The sequence below is a fragment of the Corvus cornix genome, chromosome 4A (genome assembly GCF_000738735.6).
Source record: "Corvus cornix cornix isolate S_Up_H32 chromosome 4A, ASM73873v5, whole genome shotgun sequence".
Classification (NCBI taxonomy): Eukaryota; Metazoa; Chordata; class Aves; order Passeriformes; family Corvidae; genus Corvus; species Corvus cornix.
In genome coordinates, this window is record NC_047058.1 from 12,815,655 (window position 1) to 12,840,273 (window position 24,619).

Here is a 24,619-nt window from a genome sequence, read left to right on the forward strand (position 1 = left end):
ATGCCGTCGGGGGCCGCGCTGCTGGCGCTGGCCGCGTTGCTTTGCGCCGTCCCGCCGCCCGGTCCCCGCGGGGCGGCGGCGGCGGCAGCGGCGTGGACCGCCTGGCTGAACGTGTCATGGGAGAACAGCGCAGACCGCAACCGGAGCGGCTGGGAGGCGGGCGAGAGCGGCCTGTATGGGCTGGACTCGCCGCTGCAGTCGGCTGAGGGGCTGCTGGTGCTGCCCGACAGCCCCGACGCCTTCAATGCCTGCAGCGCGCTCACCAACTTCAGCGGGGCCCCCCCGGCCGGCGGCTCCCCGGGCTGGCTCGCTCTCATCCAGCGCGGCGGCGGCTGCTCCTTCGCCGACAAGATCCACCTCGCCGCCGAGCGCGGCGCCGCCGCCGCCGTCATCTACAACTACCGCGGCACCGGTAACGCAGTGCTGCCCATGTCCCACCACGGTGAGCGCCGGGGAACGGGGGGGCTTCGAAGGAGGGGGGTCCCCGCGCTGGGAGCGGCCTCTTCCCTCCCTCCCGCCCTCCCTTCTGTCGGCGGGTGCGGGAACATGGCACGGCCCGGGCGCAGCCCCCGCCGCACATCCCCGGCGCGGCTCCTCGGTAACAGCCGGGAATGTCGCTGCCTTTCCTGCACCACGGGAGTTTCTGCCCGGACTGGCCGGTGCTGTTTCGGGCGCTGCTGATGTTGTTTTTTCTCTGACTAATGAGTAACCGTGTCCGAAATCTGCGGCTGCTGCTGCGGCTGAGGACGAGCGGGCGCCTGCTGAGCGCTCTAGCTGGGCTGGGCCGGGCCCTGGCTGCAGGTGTGCGGGGCTCAGGTTTTTGGCCTGAGCCTGTAGTCGCCAGAGGTGATGGATGCTGAGGTTTTCAGTGCCTGTTAAGACTGTGGAGTTGATTTGGGCCGTAAAGTGGGCTGGGTTTCCATGGTCAGACACTGTTTCTCCCTATGCCCTGCACACTAACCAGCGCAGAAATAAGTGAAGTACGAGACTCCTCTGTAGGTAACTTTTCAGCAGCAAAATGCCACTTCTCATGCAAGTAGCTGAAGGCCTTTAAAGGTTGTTTTCCGGTTGCATAGGCTGATGACAGAACTCCTCTTCTCTTACTATAGAAAGTCTCCTATTTGCTAGAAGGTTTTTCCTGATCTGCCCATCTTTCAAATGAAAAATGAGTTTTGGCTGTATTTTAGGCTAATGGTGCCTGAGAAACAGACCAAGGCTGAAAGCTGAGTAAGTGCCTTCCGGTGATGGTCCAAGCAGGTGCCCTGTGTATCACAGGGTGAGAGGCTTTGGTGGCTCTGTCCAGCTTTTGGATGGACGCACACCCTCCAGTACCATGTGTGTTGGAATTCTGTGAAGTGGCACTGCTTTGGGAAGTTCCATCTTCTGGGGATAAACTGAACAATAGAAATGAGTAGTGCATCTTAAAGGGTCTGAGTGGTTCAAAAAATAATTATATCCCTGCAGCAACCTTCTTAGAAGGGGTGGAGACGATTGCTGTTAGCAGTGGAGGCAAGTGTTCTGGTGAGACAAGGAAACAGTAGCTGTCTCTGGAGGTTTGTTGTGTGTAATCTTAATGAGCTGTAAGACTGTTGGTACTCTGCTTTAAGAATTCAAAACATACAGTCTGGATAGGCTCTGGCCTTTCTGAGGCAAGGCTTTCTTATGTAATCAAATCATCAGCTGACAAATGCTATTGAGATCTGGCTATTGCTGGATGAGTTCCTCCTGCTGAACTGACAGAGCATCCCTGCCCCTGAGCCCTGTTCACTGGGTGCCTGCCTCATCCTGCAGCTCTTGGAGGAGCTCCCTTGGCACTGCTGGCCTGGGTAGGTGACTGCTGAACCTGTTCTTGAGGGGAAGGGCCATGTGCTCCTGCCCCTCCTCCATCCTGGCTGCTGGGAGACTTACAGCGTCTTAACCTTGCTGGGAGCTGCCTCTCGAAATGAGCCATGTGCTCTCGGCGGGGTTTGCTCCAAGAGGAGGTCCCTCCTTTCCTACGCTGTCCTTAAGCTTTCTGCTGAGGCATTTATGTCAGAGTGGCTCTAGCTGTCCTGATTATCCTGCATGATGGGATGGATACTCGAGGGCATGTTGAAACTTCCCAGCTGAACTGCAGACAAATAGGACAGGGACTCCTTGGAGAAGACAGCTTCTGTCAAACCACTTATTTAATCTGCCTGACTCCTCCTTGCCATGTCGTAGCACAATTACTGGGCTAAGCTTGTTGCTGCTGTTGCTTTTATTGCTTGTCCTTGTTTTAGTCCCTCACTTTCTTTCCTGTTCCATCCTCCCTTTTCTTCTTCTCTGGACTTGAGTTCTTTTTCTATCATCACGTCTGTCTGCGAGTCCCTGTTCTTGGCTCTTCCCACAGCGATGCTTTTCCTTCTGCTTATGGGGCTTTGGTGACACGCTGTGCTTGGGGTGCCCCTGCCTCCTGCCCCTGCTGGGGGCCAGCGCTCTCTGGTCAAACTCAACAAATGTTGCAGGCTTTGAACGTGGCATGGCCAAGATGGAGCAATTTACAAGTTGCCAGCCTCATTCGGTTTGCCAGGTGCAGGATATTCCCTGTGTAATGCTGATGAGCTCAGCCTACAGCACTACCCCTCAAACTTAGGAGGTAAGAGCTGGTCATAATGCCCTTTGCTGAGCTGTGCTTTGGGATGGCTCCCCTCTCCTGGCCTCATTGGTGGCACTGGGTGCTCTAACCTGGAGCCGGTGGGGAAGGTGGCCCTGCTCATTAAAGAATGGCCTTTGTGCAACCACAACTCCTGCCATGGCTGTAACAGCTGTAGCTGTGCTAACAGTGACTTTGCAATCTGGGTTTCCTATGTGGCTTCATTTCTGCTCTGACTGGGGCCATCAAATGCCATCAAGTGAAACCAAACACTTCCTCCAAGCTGAGGCAGTGGGAAGTAGCAGGAAATGGCTTGGCTGGGGTGATGGGGAAATTAAGTAGCAGTACTGAGGACTTTCCTCTCAAGTGTGGGGTGTGGAGCTGTCATCTGCCTGGCAGAGAAGGAAGATTTCTGTGGGTGGGCTCTGATGAAATGTATGGCATAACACACTTTTCTTTGAAGAACTTTGGTAGCAACAAAACACAAAGTTATTAGCAGAAGCTTGTCTAAAAATGCAGTGTGCCTTTTTCTGGGTGTTCAGACTTGGCTTTTGAAGCAACTTTCTTGTTTAGAGATTTAAATGGGCCTGTATTTGCAGCAGTGTTTGTCCTAGTCATTGTGCTTCCAGAGACTTTTTTTCTTATAATCATGTTTAGTCTGATGAATTCTTTATTGCATCAGTGCTCTATGTAACCTTTTGGTGTGCCAACTTAAAAAAAACCCCTAAACAACAAAAAGCAACTCACTCTGGCAATTAAAACAACAGCATGCAGTGGATAGCCAAATCAGATATGATCAAATCCTGCCTAATCATCTTTAACATGTAGAATGTCAAGAATTTAATGGAGTCCAAAGTAAAATTTGCTTTGTGATTTATAAGCACAAACCTGTATCAGTTAGCAAACTTGGATTTTAACTGTGCACATTTTAAGATGGTACTGCTCTGTGTCAGGCCGAGCAGGGTTTCAAAGTACAATTCTGTGTGCTCATAATTGCACCTCTCTGTAATCTCTATTGACCTTCTGAAAAAGACATTTGATTGGAGAAAACCAGCAGCATGTGGGGAAAAAGTGCAGGGCAAGAGTTGTTTTTTTTTTTTAAAGGTGGACCTTGCCTTAAGGCAGAACTAGGCTGTTAGGTGGCTTTGGCTTGAGGGCATGGTGGTGCCGGTGGGAAGCATTCTTTGGTGTTCAGTATTTCCTTGCAGCTAGTGAAGAAGGATTCTTTGTAGGTCAGAAAGCAACTGTGATCATTTTCTTTGGTTTCTCTCCTGTGGTGTAACTCTAGACTTAAGAAGCACATCACCTGATCTGCAGAGGGCTTATTCTGGGGGAACACAGCTAAATGATTCTGGCTCAAGCAGTAACAGCATGTCTCAGGCTAACAAGATCTGGTTCAAGTGTAAACTTGAATCAGTGGGTGAAAGGGGAAGGAAAGGTTAAATAAATATGTAGCACTGCTACTTAAACTTGTTCTGCAGGAATTTCACTGAGGTGAAGCCTTACCTCCATATACTTAGAGAAAACAGTGTATGGCAGAAGTGTCTAGTTGTGCTCCACTGCTTTTTGTGAGGTATGATCTTCAGAAACAACTTTTCCAAGGTATGAAAATGCTGATGTGAGCTGTAAAACTGTTAAAGATTGAGTCAGAATTGTAATCCCAAGATGGGCTGTGCTAAGACTTTGTAAGCCTTGTGTAAACAGATGGTGTACCTCCCTTTGCAATGAGGGAAGACTTGTGCTGAGGGCATCTGAGGAGAGGAATGAGGATGCAGGATCTAATTAATGACAATTCCTCTCCCATGTTCCTTGGCCATGGCCAGATGAGCCTCTGCAGATTATTTAGCCTTTCCTACAGTTCCTTTTTGAGATGGACCTTGCATGCATCTACTGTGCCTGGGTGGTATTTGGAGTCTGTAGTGTCTGGAGTTTGTAGCTCTTTGCATCTGAGAATAGCTTTTCGATGTGCTCAAACCTCAGTTTGGTTCTCCTGGCTGCCTGGTTTAGAGTAAATTAATGTCACAGCTGTAGTGACATTCAGATAAGCAACTGTGGCACATGAGTGACCTTGATCTCCTCAGAGGATGGTAGAGTGTGACAGTGACTTGGGGCTGCCCCCAGCACCACAGTCTGTGAGCAAGCAGGAGGGACACTGAGAAGCTGGATTAGACTAACTGGTGCTATTGACAGCTTCTGATCCCTGCCCTTGCTCTTTGATATAATTTAGGTACCTCTATGACATGGAAAACTGTAGGGTAGGCCCTTATATATATTGTCCCTTAGATAGCCTGGACTAGGTCTGTGAAGTGCCCTTGCTCTTTGGGTTTACTGGGCTGCTGAAATGTGAAAGGATGCATTAAAATCCTAAGTGACAGCTGTGGTAGCAGAGGCTTCATTGTGAGAGACGTCGTCCCTAAAACAATGACAGTGCTTGTTTGCCTCCGGCCTTGGATGTGCTGGTGAGCACACAGCAGTCAGCTCAGCACAGTTCCCCACTGTGTCCAGTGTGACCTGTCATCTTTCCACAGACAGATGCTTTCTGGCTGACACTGTGCCCACTTACATCATTTTATCATTAGCTTTCTCAAACTCACTTGTGAGCACTTAGCTGCCACCAGCATGTGGAGAGCAAGGGATATTAGTGGTGAGCTCAGTCTCATTCAAAGAGGGTGAGCAATGTATTTACTAAATCAAAACTGCTGAGTAAACTCACCAAAGAATTTTCATTAGGAATGTTGCTTGCTGTTTCTCCAGGGGGTTTTAGAGGCTGTTTGCTAGATTGAAAGGCGGTGCTTTAGTCTTGCAGGTGCCACTGACCAAACAGCGTGTGAAGAGAGCTGTCCTACAGATCTCATTCATTTCTGTGCCCTTGAAAAATGTTACTGTCCTGGCTGCTGTTTTAGAGGATGATTTCTTGTTATAAATATTCTAAGATTTAGGAGGATGGGAGCATTTACATGAGACTTTAAGGCTCAGAAGGTGAGGAGGGGGAGAAAAAAAGGATTAGTAACTGTTGGGTTCACTTGACAAATAATAACATTACTTAAACTGAACAGATTGGAGGTTGGTTTCCACCTCCAGTATTTCCTGGGGACTGATGGAAACTCGTATCATGTAAAATGACATTTGGTCTTGATGTGCCCCTTTATACACCTAGCCTGTTTGGTAAAAAAGTTTCCCCACACTTCTTAGTGTGGAAATCTTCCTTCTCTGTGTGTCTTGCTGTCTTGTTCACCTTATTCATCCCTGATGTCTGTGAAGGGATAGTGTGTGTCCTGAGCTGATAATACAGACTGGGGAGGAGTGGATATTCCTGAAGGCTGTGGTGCCATTCAGGGAGGCCTGGAAAGGTTGGAGAGCTGGGCAGAGAGAAACCTAATGAAGTTCAGCAAGGGTCCTGCACCTGGGGAGGAATAACCCTGGCCATCAGTACAGTCTGGGGCTGATCTAATGGAAAGCAGCTCTGTGGAGAAAACCCTGGGGAATCCTGGTGGACACAAGCTGTCCACGACCAGCGTGTGTTCTTGTGGGTAAGAAGGCCAGTGGGATCCTGGGGTGCATTAGGAAGAAGTCAGGGAGGTGATCCTGCCCCTCTACTTTTCCCTGGTGAGGCCTCACCTGGAGTTCTGTGCTCCTTGGTTCAAGACAGACATGGAGCACCTGCTGTGAGTCCGGAGAAGGCCTGTGAAGATGATGAGGGATTGGAGCCATCTGCTGTACAATGAATGGTTGAGGAAGCTGGGCCTATTTAGGCTGGAGGTGAGAAGAATGAGAGGGGACCTCATCAGGGCACACAAATGTGTTAAGGGTGGGTGTCAGGGGGATGGGGCCAGACTCTTTTCAGTGGCGTCTAGAGCAGCACAAGGGACAGTGGGCACGAACTGAAATAGAAAGTTCCATCTGAATAGGAGGAAAAACTGTAGTGTGAGGGTGACTGAACATTGGAACAGACTGCCCAGAGAGGTTGTGGAGTCTCCCTCATTGGAGATATTCAAAACCTGTCTGGATGTGATCCTGTGCAACCTGCTCTGGGTGAACCTGCTTTAGCAGGGGGGTTTGAACTAGATGGACCCCAGAGGTACTTCCCACCCCAGCCATTCCATGGTTTTGTGTGACTGTTTGCCCCTGTATGCTGAAAGGCTTATGTGTTTAGGAGGAAGAGATCAGACATAGTGCCATCTGTCAAGTAAAGCAAGCTGGAAGTAGATTTAATGAAGCTTAGGTGATAGTGTGAGGAAAAAGGCATTTCAGACAAACAGATCATAAGGGGCTGTAGCTTTAAATAACTGCAAAATAACCTGGATGTGAATTACTCTCTTATCTTGGTGCCAGGTAATGTTTGGGGTGGACAACGTGCAAAGCAGGGGAAGAAGGAACAAGCCTACTGACATCAGCTTATCCAGGCTTATATTGCTTCTGAACTATGAGTTCAGTCACCCTCCCCCCTCTTGCAAAGTGAAGAGCTTATCACAGGGCAATAAAGGCGTTTCTTTTGACAGTGTCTGAGATGGCAGATGATTGTGGGGATGGGCACATTCCTGATGAGATTTTGCCTTGTGTGTGTGGATGAGTGCAATCGGCACTTTTTTTTTTTTTTTTTTTAATCCACACTGTACCACCGATGAGAGCAGAGCTGGCTGGCAGGGTCTGGTTTCATATTGTCTGAGGCCAGGGACAGCCCTCATGTTCCTAGAGTGGTGTGGTGCTGAGGCTTGATGGCTTTTATGTGCAGTGCTGGCCTGTCATCTGAGGTGAATTACATAAGGTTGGTAATACCACCTCCGTCTGTGTACACTGCTAGTTTATTTTTCCTCCTACTGTAACAGATAACAGTAAGCTTGTACCATCCTGTTTGATAACCACCAGAAATCTCATTTCTTACTATTCCAGTATAGTGAGACAAGCAATGTTCAAGACATTATATAGGGTTTTTTTTAAACATGAAAGATAGGCTATCAGATACTCCTCTTACATGCCTGAAGAGCCAGGTGTGCTAAACTGGTAGGAAATGGTTGGAGTGTCAACTGACACTGACAGTGTCTTTCATGTTAAAGAACAGTAGATAGCTTGATCTCCTAATGCCTTTTTTGCTGATGGGGGGGTTGGAAGGGTGCCAGGGAAAAACCTCTAGTTCCTCTGACTAAGGCTTAAAGCACAGCTAGTACTGATCTGTGCTGCAAGCACCATATCTTGTAGATAAAAGCAATGATCCAGGCACCAAGGTTAGAGTTGTATTTTGTCTCCTGAAAGAGCCTTCAGATAGTGTTTCTGCTGTGGTTAAGGAGAAACTGTCCATTCTTTGATAAGTCAAACTCCAAAGTCTGCATTTTCCTTTTTTTTTTTTTTTTTTTTTTTTTTTTTTTTGGTTTGTTTGTTTGTTTGTTTAATATATGAAACATTCAAAATCAATTTCTTCCATTCCTCTTTTTCTGAGTGGGTGGCTTATGTGGTGGTCAGCTGGGGTTGTTGAAATGTATTGGTGATCCCACCAGGAGAAAGGATGGGGTGGGGTATTCCCAAGTGGAATGCTGGGCACGCTGGGGTGAGCTGTGCTGGTCCTGGGGAGAAGCAGTGTGGCTGTGCCATAGCAGAGGCTCTGGTTGCACAAGGTGCTCTCTGGACAGAGTGAAGGAATACTGGTAAAACTGTGGGCACTTAACTTCAGTCTGATTAAAGATGAGGCAAAACTTCAGACTTTGAGAAAGCAGGGGCGAAAAAAATGATAAAATCCAAAATGCTGGAGGCTGTGTGCGGCACGCTAGCTTTTTCCTTGTTCTGAAATAACTTGCCTACTTAGCATGTTTTATACCTTCTTTCTTAAAAATGCCCTCAAAATTATTGCCTTCCTCACATATTTTCACTGAACTGTGTTGTAGCTCGGTCTGTTCCCAAAGAGGAAAAGGGTCCATCAGTTTTACATCCCGTTCTTGGTAAATGGTGATAGAGACGTTAGAGAGGTTTGGCTCTCCCTGTCCAAGAAAAGAAAAATGTATGGAATTTACACTGAGGCCTTTAAGCCAAAATGAAGGGGTCTTTCATGACTTAATTGAAGCTGAATTTGTTTGGTTTAAACAATGCAAAATGGTTGCAATGCCTAAACGAGCTGAGAAATTACTTTTGAGTGAGGGTAGAGGAACTGACTTGGAGTTCCTGAGTTGGCATTGGTCAGTGGATTTGTTTGGCCTCGAGATCTGATCCTTGCCTTGATGTGCTTTAATGCATTAATAGATTGTGATTTTATTGCTAAAAGTGAGCATTGTTAAGGCACACATTGGTATCATTGCATTCTAAATATCATGGGGCGAGTGTTCTCCAGGCTCTACAACTTGTTGGGATAGATTCGTCTGTAGCACACAAAAATGTAGCACTGGATTACAATAATCACCTTAAATGATTGTGAAAAGACAGGTGTGTACTATGCAAAAGGTAATTCTCCTAGCTCTGTGCCCCCCTTGCACATCTCATTTCTCTACTGAATTATCAAACCTGTAACTTTGTGTTTAGGAGCCGAAGTGTAATGGCAGAACAAGTGAAGTCTTTGCAGGGCAGAATTTCATATAGGCATTGATACTGCTATAAATAGATGCAACTTTACATCTAAGTCAAACTGATCCAGGAAGGTAAAACTTAGATCCCAGTCATGCACTCACTCTCCTTGTGGGCCCAATGTGCTGTGCCCCAGCTCCTCCCTGCCCCAACAAACCACTGGGGTTCTTGTGCTTCATCTGTGCCAACCCATTTCCTTCAGATTTTGTCCATCTGCTGCCTTACAATATGGGGGGTGCCCAAAGAGGCAGGCTGTGTTTTCCTAAAGAGTTGAATAACTTTCCCTCTCCAGTTTACAGGAAAAGGCAAAGGAAAGAGGCTGGGAAATGTTTAACTGAACAGGTCTTGCTTCTGTTTAGCAATGAGCCCATTATCAACTAAACAGGCAGCAGATTAACTTCACCTTCTAGTGTCCCTTAAAAACTGTTTCAGAAGCTTTACCTGAACCACAAAAGCTGACACCTGGGCAAAGAATGTGGGTTTCTGTGAGGTTTTTGCCATGCACAACTAACTGACTTTCCTCTTGCTTTGCTGGAGTCTGGGTGGGGAAAAGGCTGACAGCTGAGAGCAGCTGCTGTAATTGAGATACCTCTGCAGATGTCCCCTCAAATACCTGGTTTCCTGTATGATGGCCAAGCCCTGTCAGAAGCCTCTGTGTAGGTTGGTGGTTTCAAGGCCATGATAACGTGTTTCAGTACCTGTCCTGATGGGACCCAAGTGAACAGCTCAGGAAGTGTTGGGTGGGGGTGATCCTCTTGCTTTTGTTATGGAAGCACAGAAGTTCTTGCAAACACGTGCTGATGGAAATGGCCACTCACTTCTGCTCTTGTAGTGCCAGTGTCAAAAGCCACCAGCTGGCCACTCGTGTGTGTTCATCTAATTTCAGCAGAGCTGAAATTGCAGCAGAAATCTCTGGGGTTGAGAAGTGTCAGTGAGAATTAAAGCTGTCATCTGATGACATCCTTGTGAACTATGCAGTCTGAAACTTAAATGGAGGACTTTTTTTTTAAGGGTAAAACTTGTTCACAATGGATGGCTTAGTAGCTTGAATGGTTTTGCAGGCTGATGGTGACATTTCAGTAATAGGAATCCCTGTGCTGTGTCTTGTGTTGTGCGTAACCACAAGATAGATCTTCTGTGAGATATGCAGAAATATAGGGGAATAGGGTAGGAAAACCTTTTTTTGCCTTTTTTTTGACAGGCTTTTTATTTTCTCATTGTTGCAGCCTGTTCTTCCATGCTTATGAAAGCAAGTCTCAGCTTCTGACTTGATGCTTAATTCTTTGCTTGCTGCTACCACCTGCTCATATTATAACTGATGTATACCACCTGCTCATTTTGTAACTGATGTATAAGCCCTAGTTCATCCTAAAGAGTAGTTGCAGTCTCGGAGACTTTTTTTTCTCTGTGTGATGTCCTTGTCTTTACAAGGAGCTTTCTGAATAAAAGATGAGTTTGGTCCCACTGAGGAGAGTTGCTTGCTGTGTTGGATCACAAGCATTATGGGAACAAGCTGGAAAACTAATATACACTTTCTCCAATGACAGCCTTTGTGGTTTAACACCAATTCTAGGGGGTTTTGGTAGCTGAAAGCTGAGTAACTTTCAGCAGAGGGAAATAACTTGAATAACTCAGCAGAGGGAAAAACAACTGGTCTTCCCATTAAAGAGTGTTTGGCTGGGGGTTTAGCTAAAAATAGCACTTCGTAACAGTCTTTATTCTTCCCCCATGCAATGTCTTTTATGGATGTTGTGCAGGTGATGGTTTAATGCAGTGAGACTCCTGATCAGCTGGTCTCAAATCTCCTTTTCTTGTATTTAGTTTAGAGAGAGAGCAGTGATAATTTCCTCATCACCCTTTCTCCCTTTTTTTTCCTCTCTCTATCTGTTATATTGGGTCTTTCTAATGTTTCTGCAAACAGTATCAAGTGTCCTCAAGCCCTTGCATGTCGCTGAAAGGAAACTGGTTTGCTCTGGTCTGTGCTTGGTGACTGGAGTTGCTTGAAATTTCTTCCTACCATAAACCCCTTGATTGCTTTGACTTGTTGTGTTCAGCTGAGCCAATAAAACCTGTTGTTAAAATCAGGATGGCCTTTGCCATCTTGCCCCTAGCTGTTTAAAAGTGGAGCACGCCTTCCTCCATATTTGCTTCCTTCTGAATTTGCAGTAGAAGCTCACAAAAACTCACTTGAAATTCACAATGAAATCTCCCTCAATCATTTCTCAATTGCTGCTGAAAATACGGAAGCAAAGGGTGATCTATGTATTTGATTGCTCAGTGTCTGGGGAAATAATCAAAAGTACTGTCAAATTTAGAAAAGAGGTGTTAAGAAGTAGCAGTGGAGCGGGGGAGAGTTGGATCCATTACAGGAAGCAATCCCTATACAGATATCACAATCCCTAGTGACCTTACTCTGTAGAGGATTTATTTTTAACTTCCTGTAGTTCAAAGGCATGTTAAAGTGTAAATCGCCAAAGTGTTGTGTCTAAAATAGGACAGGCTGTGTCGTCTATAGGAGTGAGGAGTGCTATGGAGACCAATGACTTCTAAGCATGGTTTACTTATGCAGCTCATAGGTAATGGGACATACTTTCAGCTGGACAAACATATAGTGATGACACTTGTTTTGCATGACATTGTTCCATCAGTTCATATTGAATCTACAAATACTATTTAGAAAGTTCCCACAGTCATTTCTTTAGCACTTGAAGCAGAATATTTAAGACAATGACTCTGATACAACACCTGGGAACTGAGCATGGATTCCCCTTCTCCTTTGCAGGTGCTGAAAAGATCGTTGCAATTATGATTGGCAACCTGAAAGGCATGGAAATCCTGCACCGGATTCAGAGTGGCATGAAAGTCACCATGGTCATCGAAGTGGGCAAAAAGCGCAGTGTTTCCATGAATATCTTCACCATCCTCTTCATCTCCGTGTCATTTTTCGTCGTGGCAGCAGCAACCTTGGGCTGCTATGTGTCTTACTCTGCTCGGAGACTCATTATGGCAAGGGCCCAGTCCAGGGAGCAGGTGAGTTTGTGTCATTGCTTTTATACTCCCATCCCCCTGCGGTGTGGATCTCAAGGTTTGTATTCTTTGGTTAAGTATGAAAATGATTGAATTTGTTTGTTTGATCTTTAAAATGCTGAGAGATACATCTTTGCACAGCTTAAAACTTTCCTAAGAACAGCCAAAAGTAAATTCTGTGGAGAAAAGCTGGTTGTACTCAGCTCATAGAAATACTTCCTGAACTGCAGTGCAGCCGTAATGCTGATGTCGTGGGGACTGTGAGAGAGCTGAACTGCTTTTAGCTAACTGCTTTCATCCTTCCCACTTAGCACTGCCTATGTGCTTGTTGTAACAGGAGACAAGACTGGAAGTGTGTCTGCAAAATGGGGCACGACTTTAGCTGCAGGTTGGGAGCCTGCTGCTTGTTGAAAGCTGCTTTCTGACTGAAAGCTTTCTGAGAATTACAGTGACAGACTCAATTAGGGTTGGAAGTATTGGAAGTTGTCATCTGCCTGTGAGATGCAGCATTGCCACTCCTGGATGAAATGGGGAGTTGTCTGTGTAACCTGATGCTGTCTGCTTGCTGATATTTGTGGAAAGAGATGCACAGTCAGTCTCCTGCTGATGAATTCTCTTTCATTCCCTGCCGTCTACCTTAGTCTCACAGCTCTGTTTAATAATGCTAAATAAATCTGGACAGGAAAACCTGGGTGCCCTATGCACTGTTCATTAAATCAAATTGAAATGTTTCCTCCTTTGAAGGTACTTAACAGTGCAGTTGTGAGCTATCAGGCTTTCAAGAAACTACAGAGGTTATTAATGCGTCAGTGATAGCTGGTACTGGGAAAATCCAGTCTGCTTGGCTAGCAGTCTTGGGTTCCATGTGCACAAGGAACTTAGATTGAAAAATAACATTGATAAATGATGTGCTAGTTCCACGTGATTTCAGCAGAACTGAAATCAAGGAGCCCAAATAAGTGCTTTACAGAGTATAAGAATAGAAGAAAGCTTCTCTGCTGTCAGGGTGTAAAAATGTACTGTTCTGTTAAAGTGAAACTCAAAGACAATCTAGAATTGTTTTCGGTTCTTATTGTACCCTGGCATCTCAGACTGACCTCACAGTGATTAGGTGAGTAAAGAATAACAAGAAAATGCTTGTTAGTTCAGGTGAACTACTAAAAGGTAATGCTACCATGTGACCTGTTAGCTGCTGATTGGATTTTCAATGTAGATCCAAAGTTTGAGAGTTTTAAGTGCTTTGGCTCCATGAAGTACTGAATATTAGTTAAACAACTTCCTGGCTTGTGTGGTACGTCCTGGTGCCTCTCCTGTCATCGTTCAGCCCTTTGAAAACCCAGATTGCCTGGACTTGAGTGACTGTTGAGAAGAGCCAGTCATGTCAGCTTCTGGTCCAAGCAAAAAGAGAAGTTTAGTAGCACATCTATCCTAACCTAACAGTTAAACCAGAGTAGTTCTTTCCTCATGAGCAAGCTACACTGTGCAACCTCCTAGTTCCTTCTTGAATGCATCTTTTCTTCTGGACTTGAAATTCAAGTCTCCACTTCTGCAGTCTCTTCCTGCATTGGGAGGTCAGTGAGCAAGAAGGTGGAAAATTGAGGCAAGCGTGGTAGGTGGCTTTCTACCTGTCTAGTCAGTGGAGTACTGAAAAATTCAGTTCTCAAAATAGTAACCTTTCTTAATAGTGCAAAATGACCCATGATGTTATCTGTGGCCTGGTTTCTAATTTCAGCTCAAGTCTTTGCTTCCTTTGATTTCATAAAGATTAAATGTTGCAGCTGAGAAATGACCTAATTAATGGCTTTGGAGGAGACAAATTGCTCAACTTTTACCAATTCAAACTGCTTTCATGGCAGTAGCTACCTGTGGGGAAGAACTTCCTTAGCTTACAGGAGAAAAGCAGGAGTTCCCAACCCTCCTCAGAGCCGTCTGGTCTGCGCTGCCATGACCGTGCTCACAGGGTCCCAGAAAGGCACCCTTATGCAGAAAGGGCTGGAGGTAAAATTGGCATCTTTGAACAAGGGAGACTGAGGACTAAGCGACTACAAACCTGATTTTCCCAATTAGGTACCTCACTACTTCAGCATGCCAGAGCCTGGATAGGAGCTGGAACCTGACCTGTTTTGTAATATCTTGACTCTATTTCCTCAACTTAGCTATTTCTTCTAGCTTTTTCTGGGTTGGGGCTTTTATACTTCTAACATAATTCACGTTTCACATTTGCTTGAAAAACTTGGCTTCACAAAATGCTTTGACATTCCAAGCTTGAGTATCCTGGTAGACTATTCAACAAAAAGCTGCTTCTGCAACCTTTCTCCATCCCCTGGAGGGATTTTCTGCTGTACTTGCTAAAATCAATGTTAAAGGTGACTTTGGCATTGATGCATTTAATGAGAAGCAATTAAACTGGTACCCATGCAAAACTTAAAATATTGTTTCAGTAAATTATTAACAGTGCAGCCAGTTGGGTCCTGTCTAATATGCTTGGCATGACATTAGATGTGTAGATGAGATATGAGGGAGTACATTCCTAGAAAGTTTAGTTTTCAGTTAATAACAAGTAGTGGTGACAATTCTGGCCATGTATGAGAAGTACTTATATTGCTGCATTCCTGCTCTGTTGATGTTACCCTGTTTGCTGCTCAGACTTTCGGGGACCTCAGTAAACAGCAGTGTGTGGCTGCTGCTCTGTGGCTTCAGTCTCAAACCTTGACAAGGGCAACATAATTTCAAAGTTAACCATAAGCAGCATACAGAAACATATATTGATGTCTTCAGCAGAACTTCACAAACTTCCAAGAAAACCTCAGTAGTTCTTGTTTCTAAACAAATCTGCACATCTGCATCCTTCACCTTTGGACTGTATGTGTCTCTTCCTTGATAGCTGTTGGTAGCTGTCAGCTGTTAAACTCTTAAAGCATGCACATGGGTACTCTTAGGGCACAAAAACAACACTGATACAAAAATAGTTCATTTTGTACCAAGACTACTTGACAGAGTCCCAGGGGGATGTGTAAATCAACTTGTTTGATATTAACTGCTTCAGCACAAGGAATCTTATGCAGATTTGAATGGCCAGTCCTTGCAAGATTGTTAGGTCTCAGCAACAGCCCTCCTCCCACCTGCCCTTCTGTACTTGTGCCACCAGCACTGCACTTGGAAAAGTTTCATGTAAATGAGCTAAAATGCCGAAGGAGATGGAATGCTGGAAAGCCAACAGTGCAGGGCTCCTGCACAGAGCAGTTGAATTGGAAAGAGGCTTTTTGGTTAGCTGCAAAACTTGAGTCTGCTCTGTCCCTGCGGTAAGTGTTGTGTTGGGGATGGCACTGCCAGAGCTGCCTGAGGTGCACCGGGGAGGGAGAGGACAGTCGTATTCTGAGTCGGTGGAACGGCACCAACGTGTGACCTTTAAACAGAGGTTGGCTCCTGGGCTAATTCCAGGCACTGCACTGACAGCTGGACAGCAACAGTTGCCAGGCAAGCTGTAAAGCAGTGGAAGCAGAGGAGTAGTTCAGGGTGTGTTGGTGCTAAGTGGGCTGACTGGTAAAAAGAATCTCTCTCACCTTTCATCAGAATGTGAGTCTGTGGCAGGAAGGTGTCCTAAAGTGAGTAAAACATAAAACAGTTGATTGTTGAACTCAATGTTCAGTCTTCTGTACCAAGTCAGTTTGAAGGCTTCTCTTTGTTTTGACTGGGTCTAATCTGATCAAGGTATTATCTTGCACCTTTAAAAAAAAAAAACTTTTTCAAAACCCCTTGGATTTCCTGTGCTTTGTGAAAAGGTTAGGTTACAACCAAAGCAGACCTAAGCCTTCTTGGTGTGTCACCCAGTCAGTAACCATATCAGTATGTCCCAAAACTGTTGTCTCCAAATAGCAGGTCATGCTTACTTGGCTTGTTTTGATAACATCAGTTTTAGAACTGTTACCTGCTTGCAGCAGGCCCCTGGGTAAGTATTAGTAAGTGAATAGAAAAATGGCTGTGTCTAACCAGAACTGCTTTGTGTCACAGCGGCGGCTGAGGGCCAGGGCTAAGAAGGCCATTGAACAGATGCAGCTACGCACCCTGAAGGAAGGGGACAAGGTAGGACTGACCCTGTGATCTCTCCTGCTTTACAGCACAGCCTTTGCACAGAACCCAGCGAGCTCCCTCGTGCTGGAGGAGGATGCAGAAGTCTCTCTGAGGCTGTAACTCTTGGTGGCAGAGACAGTTCCTCTTTCAGACCAGGTCCTTTTCCAGGCTGCAAGACTTACATTCTTATAAATCAGTTTATTTTGTTAGCTGCTTGCTCGTAGTCTTGCTGATGTGAGAGGTCCTAATTTGCTGACATGGATGCTTAAACATAAACTAGTATCTAATCAGCTTCCCTGGCTCTTCTTTCTGTAACTAAAACTGGAGGTAGCAGTTTCTAAACCTCTACAGTAGTGCCTTCAGTAATCCAATGATGGTTTCAGCTGGAATTCTAAACCATGGGTTTAAACTTTCAGTGCTTCTTTTGAAGTGTCAGCTTGACTGTGACTAATCCACTAAGTGTGTTTATATAAGATTATATTCAGGAGCATCATGGATGACTCTAGCTAGACCCATTTGTCTGCAATAAATATGACTGGAGTTCAGAGGAAGCTTTCAAAGTGTGTTAAAGCTGTAAATTCATTTCACTGTTTTAGGAAACTGGTCCAGATGGAGATTCCTGTGTTGTGTGCTTTGAGCAGTACAAGGCGAATGACGTAATGCGTGTTCTGACTTGCAAGTAAGTTGTCTTCCAAACTGCCCCTTTATCCAAAACTCTGCCATGTTTGTTAACAAACTTTCAAGTTGTTGTACAGTGAGAATTCTTGAATATCTATCAAAACAATATTTTGAACAACAGAAAATGTGTGAATACACATTTGTAGTGTGCCCCAATGGCTTGTGTTCATCACTTCCCCTGTGAGTGCATTGACACACACAACTTGGCAGACCACAGTGTCCCTCAAGGGGATGCCAGGGCTTTTAAAATATTTCTTCCTTTGCTGGTGTATAAGAATGTTACCACTAACTTGCAGATAATTGGCAAAATGTTGCCCATTTCTTGTCCCTTACATTACCACTTACTAAGAGGGTTGTGTTTCTGCTAAATTTGTTAAATCATGCTGGCTTTTGTAGTTTAAAATAAAGCATTTCTATTCTTGTATGCATCCTCTGAGATAGAGACCAAAGTAGAGCTATAGCAGTTTATTTTTCTAGAATTCTCCCCTGTTGTATCTCATTCCTGTGCTGCTGTGGAAGCTCAGTAGTGAAGCACTAAGGCTTTAATGTGATTGCTCCTAAGGTGAGCAATGAAGCAGCCTCAAGGCTTAAGGAAACTTGTTCTGTGGGATTTCCCCCTGTGCCTGCTGACTGGGAATGCTCTGGCCAAGCTTCTAAAATCAGAGGGCTGCCAGGTGAACTGCCCAAACTGTGCATAGGAAGAGGTGTCATAACCCTTAGGGAGGGTTACAAAAAGCACTTGGAACCATTTTGATGTAGGATAATGAAGTTCTGAAGAATAGAAAAATGGGTAGCTGCTGTTGTGTGCTGAGCAGTGCTGTCAAACACTGTCAAATCTCAGCTGAAGTTACCTGTGCACCAGGTTACAGTTTTGCAAAGGCTTTCTCTGCTCCCAAGCAGTAGAACCTCTAAGCTGTTTTGATAACACAAAGTTGGTCTGCTAAAGTGTTATCAACCAGCTTTCTTGATATAATGCTTAAAACTTTAGAAAAAACCAAAACTGAATAACCTTTCAGGCATGTGTGTTAATGACTATTCAGTTGTCTTGTTATGTTTATGCTCATGGGTAGTTTTGCTTAGTAATGGACAAAGTCCCATGAGTACAGGAACTTTTAGACAGGCTCCAGACAACTTTTCCTTGATAGGAGACCTGACTTCTCATTATTTCCCTATAAGCCCTGCTAATCTTGGTATGAACCTGCAAACAAAGCATGACTTATTTGGGTAAGAGTGGAGTAACATCTTTTGAATGTGTTCTTCATACACGAATTTCCTGCATTTGCTCTGAGACTGCTTTTATGTACATTTGTGATGTTACATTCCTCTGCAGCCCAAATGTAGCTCTCAGAGGCACACTAGCTTGAAATGACTGCATGGACTTGATAATCTTCACAAGTGGTGATATCTGCCAGTATCAACCATATAAAATTCTCCCTCACATGAGTTATAAACTGATATTTACTGCAAGAACATGCTGGTGGTTGACCTCAACACTTCGAGCATACTTGTTGAAAGCATTTAACTGTATCTATGAAAGAACCATGCAAAGGAGTGCTCCTGTGAGTCACATTGGTGGTATCTGAGTCCCTAGGGTGTGGGTATTTGCCGAGGGCATTCATGTCCAGAGAGTCAAACTGAATGTATTTATAGTTGGAGAGGTTCGCAAGTCCAGTGTTAAGTTCAAGGACTTAAAATAGTGAGGTGTCAAGGAAGTCTCAGGTTTTATTCTAAACATGGTGTTGATGCAGCTGGAAGGAAGTGCCGATTATGTGAGCTGAATTGGAGAATCCTTGGATCGTTCTGGAGTGTAGGGCTGCTGAGCACTGGATGTGGTGATCTCCACACTTACTTCATAATAGAGTTGATTAATACTGAGCACTGCTTGTTTGCCTTGCTGTTTCTATTCAGGCTGAGGGAACAGGCAGATTAGAGGATTTCAAGTCATTCTCCTAAATCTGTGGCCTAATTTAAACCCATTGTGGAATTGAGTGTCTTAATAGAAGCATCCATTTGCATCTGTGATGGCTGAGCTATATTTACTTTCTTGAGTGTAAAGCCTGCCAAATACCCACTTGGGATACACAGTGATTGTACAGACACAGTAAATGGGTGGGAGTACAGTTTATCTTGAGGACCTAAGTCTGTGAGATGATTTGCCTATGTAGTTATAACAAAAACAAGTGCTATTTAGTCATCTGCATCTGCACGACAGAAGTTAACCTTAAAGCTGAGGCTGAGATGTCAAAAGCTGTATCATCTAAATTATTGGCTAGGAGTGTATTGTACACAGTTTTGGAAAAACAGCTTTAGACTGGTTTAGCAAAAAGGGTAATGCTGAATTCTAGCAAGTTGTATTGGGATACTAATAAGCACAAACCAGCTACAGGTTGAAAGATCAACTGTCCATAACTTTCAGCTGAAACTTGTGGCAAAACAAGGTCATCTGTTCTAGAAGGAATAAATTCTTGGGGTTACAAAAGGGTCCTTCATAGCTGGCACATGAGCAATCTTCCTGGTATGAAAACTAACTTGTTGGCTACATTCTTCCACCAGCCATGTCTTCCACAAGACCTGTATTGACCCCTGGCTTCTGGAACACGGGACGTGTCCTCTGTGCAAATGTGACATCCTCAAAGTGTTGGGTGTTGAGGTAAGCCAGCAGCCTGTGGTCGTGGCAGCCGCAGAGGCCATCCTGCCCTTAACGAGAGTCCGGTGTAGAGAGCAGCTTGTTACTTGTGTATGTTAACTTTGATAGAGGTCTTTTGTTCTCTCTGGAAGATGCATACCCGGGAAATGACCACAGCTATAAGCACCAGGTGTGAATGTTTTTCCTTTATCTCCCAGAACATGGGGAGATGGCATGTTTTCGTGAATGGCTGATAAGGGGCAGAAAAGTCTGCCCTGCCACGTGTTTGGTGGTGTAGCTGTTTTGTCTTTCCCTCTGCACGTTCCCAAAACTTCCTTAAAACTTTCCCATGGTAGAAACATATAAATACTGAAGTGTGTGTAATAAAGATGGATCCTGCTACAAGAAGCAGTGGTCTCTGTGTTTTTTTCCAAGCTGCTGCAGCAGCTGCCAATTGCAGTGTTACACTGCTGTCGTGGCCACATCTTGAGCTATTTCATGCTGCCTCTAGAGTGCAGGTGATAAACACAGGTGTTGCCATGTCTGTGCCCAGATGCTACAGGAGTAATTGCTGTGTCCCTTTTAGGGAAGCCTGCAGCTGACCTGGTGTGAGTTGGTATCACCTAAAGGCTTGGGCAGAATGTTAGCCAAAGCTGACTCATGCCTGACGGAAGATTTGGTCTTAACTGTTGTGCTTCCAGCTAAGGGTGTTTCTCATATCTTCAGGCAGACTTTAACAACTCATACTGTCCCTGAAACCAGCTTCTCTTCAGCTGTTCAGTACTTGGAGTCCGTGAAAAGTGAATGTGTTAGCATGTATGACATTTCTGGAACTGCGTGATTTCCTGGGATACATCAGGAATTTCTGATGTGTTCTGTAATTGCTTATTGTTGCAAGTGCCAGAGGAAGATGCTGTTGCTAGTGCCTGATGCTGCCTGGACCAGCAAAAATGTAAGCCAGTTTGCCTGGGGGAGGCAGATCTCCACTGCGTGGAAGGAAGATTCTCTTTTCCTGGTACTGGGCAAACAATGCAGAAGCTGTGTCTGAACTTCCCACTCAATTAGGCAGTAACTGGTTTTCACCTCTGATGCTGGAGGTTAACAGCAGAGCTTTTATTCCATTTAATGTTTTTTCCTCTGCATAAAAGTGCTCTGGACTCAGTCCTTGTGGGCACTGTTCTCCTGGAACGATGCAGTCTCCTGCCAAGTTGCAATTTAATCCTTTTCTCTTTTGTTCACAAAGATGGATGTAGAACCACGGTCTGAGCCTGTGCAAGCCCCAGGATCCAGTGGCCAGAGACCTCTATCCACTGTTACTATAGTTAATGAAGAGGATAATCTTAGTGAAACGGCATCATCTGGATATGATTCTGTACAGGGACCAGATGAATCTGCTCAGGAGGCACATGCACCATCAGAAAGTACGTCTACTGTTTCATCTGCCTTGCTAGATCACATTGCACTTGGCTGCTTAGGCTGTGAATTAGGGGGAGTTGCCTTCATAGCATCTCACAGGGCTTGAATACTTTTGTTTTTCAGGGTTATCTTAATCTTCCCTTTTGTTTTAGCCCTTAGCTCTGACACTCGGTCTTTGTTTTCAAATGAAACGAAGCCTTAGTGTGAATTAAAAGCCGAAGTCTATGAAAGAGTAGTTCAAAGTCAGAGGCTTACTACTTCAAGAGCAGAGATTTTTCCAAATATGTCCCTTACCCCTTTGTCTCTTTGGAGATTTCATTTGGATGAGTGAGTGTTGCTTTGCTACCAGATCATCTGCTTTAAGTAGGTACTTACAGAAAACTTTTGGGGAGTCAGTCCTGCTCTAGCTCAGATGGTGCAAGAGAGAGGAGGCAGATACTTCAATTGAATTTCAGATTTGCTAAGGCTGAGTCATCCTTGAACACTTTTAGAGAGTGTTAATTTGGAAAGACTATCAGATTTTCCAAATACCTTATTTTTTTGAACAAGAGCAAACCACTTGAAAACGTCTTTTTAGTGGTCAGCTTTGCCAACACATACTCAGTGTGGCTGTTGGCTTTAAAAATGGAAAGGTTGCAGGTAAACAAATGAAAGTAACTACCCCTGAATTGTGGCATGGCCTTAGGAAGGGGATGCTCTATTTCTCATGGGAAGACTAGCTGACAGGAAAATCTGGGATTTGCTGCCTGCCTCCTGTGGGACTTGTTGCTGCAGCAAGTGGTGTGTGTTCAGCAGTGCTCTGTTGAAGCACCCCAGTAGAGAAGGGGACACTTCCTATGAGCTAAACATCAGAAGTTGAAATTGCATCCCCCTAAGCAACTCAAGGTGTGCTGGGTTAGTTACGTGGGTCATTCTCGTGTATTCTCACTTGGAGTGGGAAGGGCACACAGGGACATCAGCCAGACAAGGTTAGTCTGTAGGGAGAAGGCCTTCCTGTCCAAATCAGCATAGCCCCCGCCCTAATTCATCCTGAGCCTGGTCTCTAGGAGTTGCTCTTGATGCCTGCCTTCAGCAGCCTAAAGATTCAAGACTTGGTAATATCCTCCAGGTTGGATTTTGTAGCCATGTAGGGCCTTCTGTGGCTTAAGCACACAACTTCAGCTTGCTTAGCACTACTGAGCTGAGTAGGTGTCTGCAGAAAGGACAGGCAGTGACAAGAGTGGGCTCCCAAACTAAGAAGGGGCAGGAGGAGAGAGGTAGTGGGAGCATGGCCTTGGATTTCCATCTCTGCAGGAAAAGTGCAGTGAGCTTGCGCAAATCAAGTGCGTGTGGTTTGCTTTAAGGTGCTAACGCTTGGCTGTGACACTTTTTAACTTGTCTTCACTTGGCTTTCTTCTGGACAGATGACAGCACACATCCTGTAAGTGAAGAATCCCAGCCCTCCACTGTGACCGTCTTTTCACACGGTGACAACCCAGGTTTTGAGGGAGATGAAACACAAGTTTGTGAAGGCAGGATTGTTTGTGAAGTCACGCTTTGAGAACATGCCCAGCCACATGGTGCAAGCTTTCTGCAAGGAACTGCTTACTGCCATTCCATATAAACCAAAAGTTGCAAGACAGTTGCAGAAAATGCTGCATTGGCAATGTTTAGATAAATAGACTTGTCCAAATCATAATTGTATGGTTTGCCTTTCTTAAAACTGTATTTCCCGCAGGAGTTTTAACACTCTCCAGATAAAGCTGTCTTAAATATAAAGAAAACCAGCAGATCTTCACTAAAACAAAAGTTCCATCTTCAGCAAAGCTTCTGTACCGTATTTGAGTTGTTTAAATGAGAAGATTTTTTACATCATAGTTGTCTCCACTGGGAATCGTTTTGAGTTGGGTCTTTTTGTTGTTTATTGTTTTCATTCAAGTGGATTTTCATTGTAAACAAATTTATTTTGATCTGTTCTAATACTTACTTATGAGACACAGTTTTGTTTAAAGCAACATGGTCTTTAATGTTTGATAAGAGAAAGTGCAAACTAATGCTTGTCAAACTGGATTTTGTCCACAGTGTCTTTGGTTCTCTAGTAACCAACTGATTCTCTACCTCTCAACTCCAGCCTGCCAACCCCACATTCCTAAAGGGGAAGAAAAGAGAGCTGCAAGCTGACAGGCCAAATCTGACTTTCTGTAAAGGGAACAACTGCAGGAACTTTTCAAACCTTGTTCACGTTAGCCTGTTAGTCTGAAAGATCCTCAAGTGATCTGGGGAGTTAAAACCATTTCTAGCACCAGCAATATGCCAGAGTCCTGGCTTTGTGGGAGTCTGGGATAACTTCAGGAAAGACTCAGCTGAAGATGAAAAGACAGATTCTTACAAAAGGGTCTGCTGTGTTTTGTTCAGAAAATGATCCAGCCTCTGAAAAATGCTGGTCTGTTGCTGTACATTGTCTTGCTCAAGTGCACAAGCTGCAGGGAGATCCGATGTCCTGAGAGTGTAACAGAGGGTTGGAGAAGCTGTCTGTCCTCTGTGTGGAGTTGAGATGGGGTCAAGGAGGAGCACTGGGTGCCTCAATAGTAAGTGACTTGGCCTTGTCCAGCAAAGGTAACTAAGGACATCTTATAAATGCACTTTATTTTTTTACCTCTGCATCTCTGACTAGTTTCTAATGTTTAGTACGACTTTGTCTTAAAGCCTGCAATAAATAACTTAAGAATCTGGGGGGTGAAAGCAATGCATTTTCTTAGCTATAGTACAAATGAAATGGTTGTAAATATTTCGTAATTTGTATTGAATTTGAATATGAAAATGTAAATGTAAATAAAACTCTATTTTTGATGATCCTGACTCACATAAAATATTACCAGCTCTCATGGAAACAGATGATGAATTTGCCCTGTCCCACAACCTCAAAACACATCTTTCTTTTGGAAGGCCAAAAAGCTGAGCAAACACTGCTAAGTAATTGGAATAAGGAGTGCTAGTTATGTGCAGGATGCTGCTGTTACATGGATTGAAATTGTGTTGAGGGGCTTAAACCAAGTAGCTGTACTCAATGTTAAAGAAAATCCAAGCACCTTAGGGTGTGTACAAGGGCGTGTTGAATTGTTCTACAAGGCATGTTCAGCACAAGGCAGTCTGCCACGTGCACTTCAGACCAGACTGGCTGCATCTCACTTTTCCTCTGTCAAGTTGCTCAGAAGCCCTTCCTTACCCAAGGGTGTGCTTGCTTTGAAGAAAAAACATTTTAAAAATTATTATGTGTCCTTTGTTCTATACTCTGCTATGATATACAGTAAAAGCCTGTCGCTCTCCTGGCCAGTTTGGGAGCAGTTAAGTCTTGTGTTTCTTTCTAGCTCAGTTCCAAGTTCAGTCTAGAAAATGCCAGTTGGTTCTAAGCTCCAGTTGCAAAGCTGATTATAATCAGACTCCACTCTGAAGCTGTAATTTGCTGTGATTGCCTTTTTATTCTACCTCTCAAGTGCAGAGCAGTGAAAGGAACAGCCAAGCAGTAACTATGCAGCCCCCGATCACTTCATTCCATTTCACAAAGCTGGTATAAATTCATTGTGGTGTGTAAGCTGCAATGTAGTAGAATCTTATGAGGATACAGTCTCATGAAATAATCTCCCAGTCTTGTATTCAATGGG

At 44.7% G+C, this 24,619-nt stretch overlaps 1 protein-coding gene across 1 annotated transcript; it reads left to right on the forward strand.

The window, feature by feature from the left end:
- Positions 1-23,810, forward strand: RNF128 (ring finger protein 128). Its single transcript, XM_039572240.1, has 7 exons — positions 1-442; positions 11,943-12,190; positions 16,199-16,270; positions 16,855-16,937; positions 19,490-19,586; positions 20,806-20,983; positions 22,382-23,810. Exons 1-7 carry the CDS (start codon positions 1-3, stop codon positions 22,516-22,518), a joined length of 1,257 nt encoding a protein of 418 aa, XP_039428174.1. The 3' UTR covers positions 22,519-23,810.
- Positions 23,811-24,619: the final 809 nt, after the last annotated feature.

Excerpts from the sequence above, each read along its gene's own strand:
- RNF128 (XM_039572240.1), top strand. The coding sequence starts at position 1 with ATGCCGTCGGGGGCCGCGCTGCTGGCGCTGGCCGCGTTGCTTTGCGCC. Across the intron at positions 12,191-16,198 it reads GGGCCCAGTCCAGGGAGCAG|CGGCGGCTGAGGGCCAGGGC; the intron begins GTGAGTTTGTGT and ends TTTGTGTCACAG. Across the intron at positions 20,984-22,381 it reads GGCACATGCACCATCAGAAA|ATGACAGCACACATCCTGTA; the intron begins GTACGTCTACTG and ends TCTTCTGGACAG.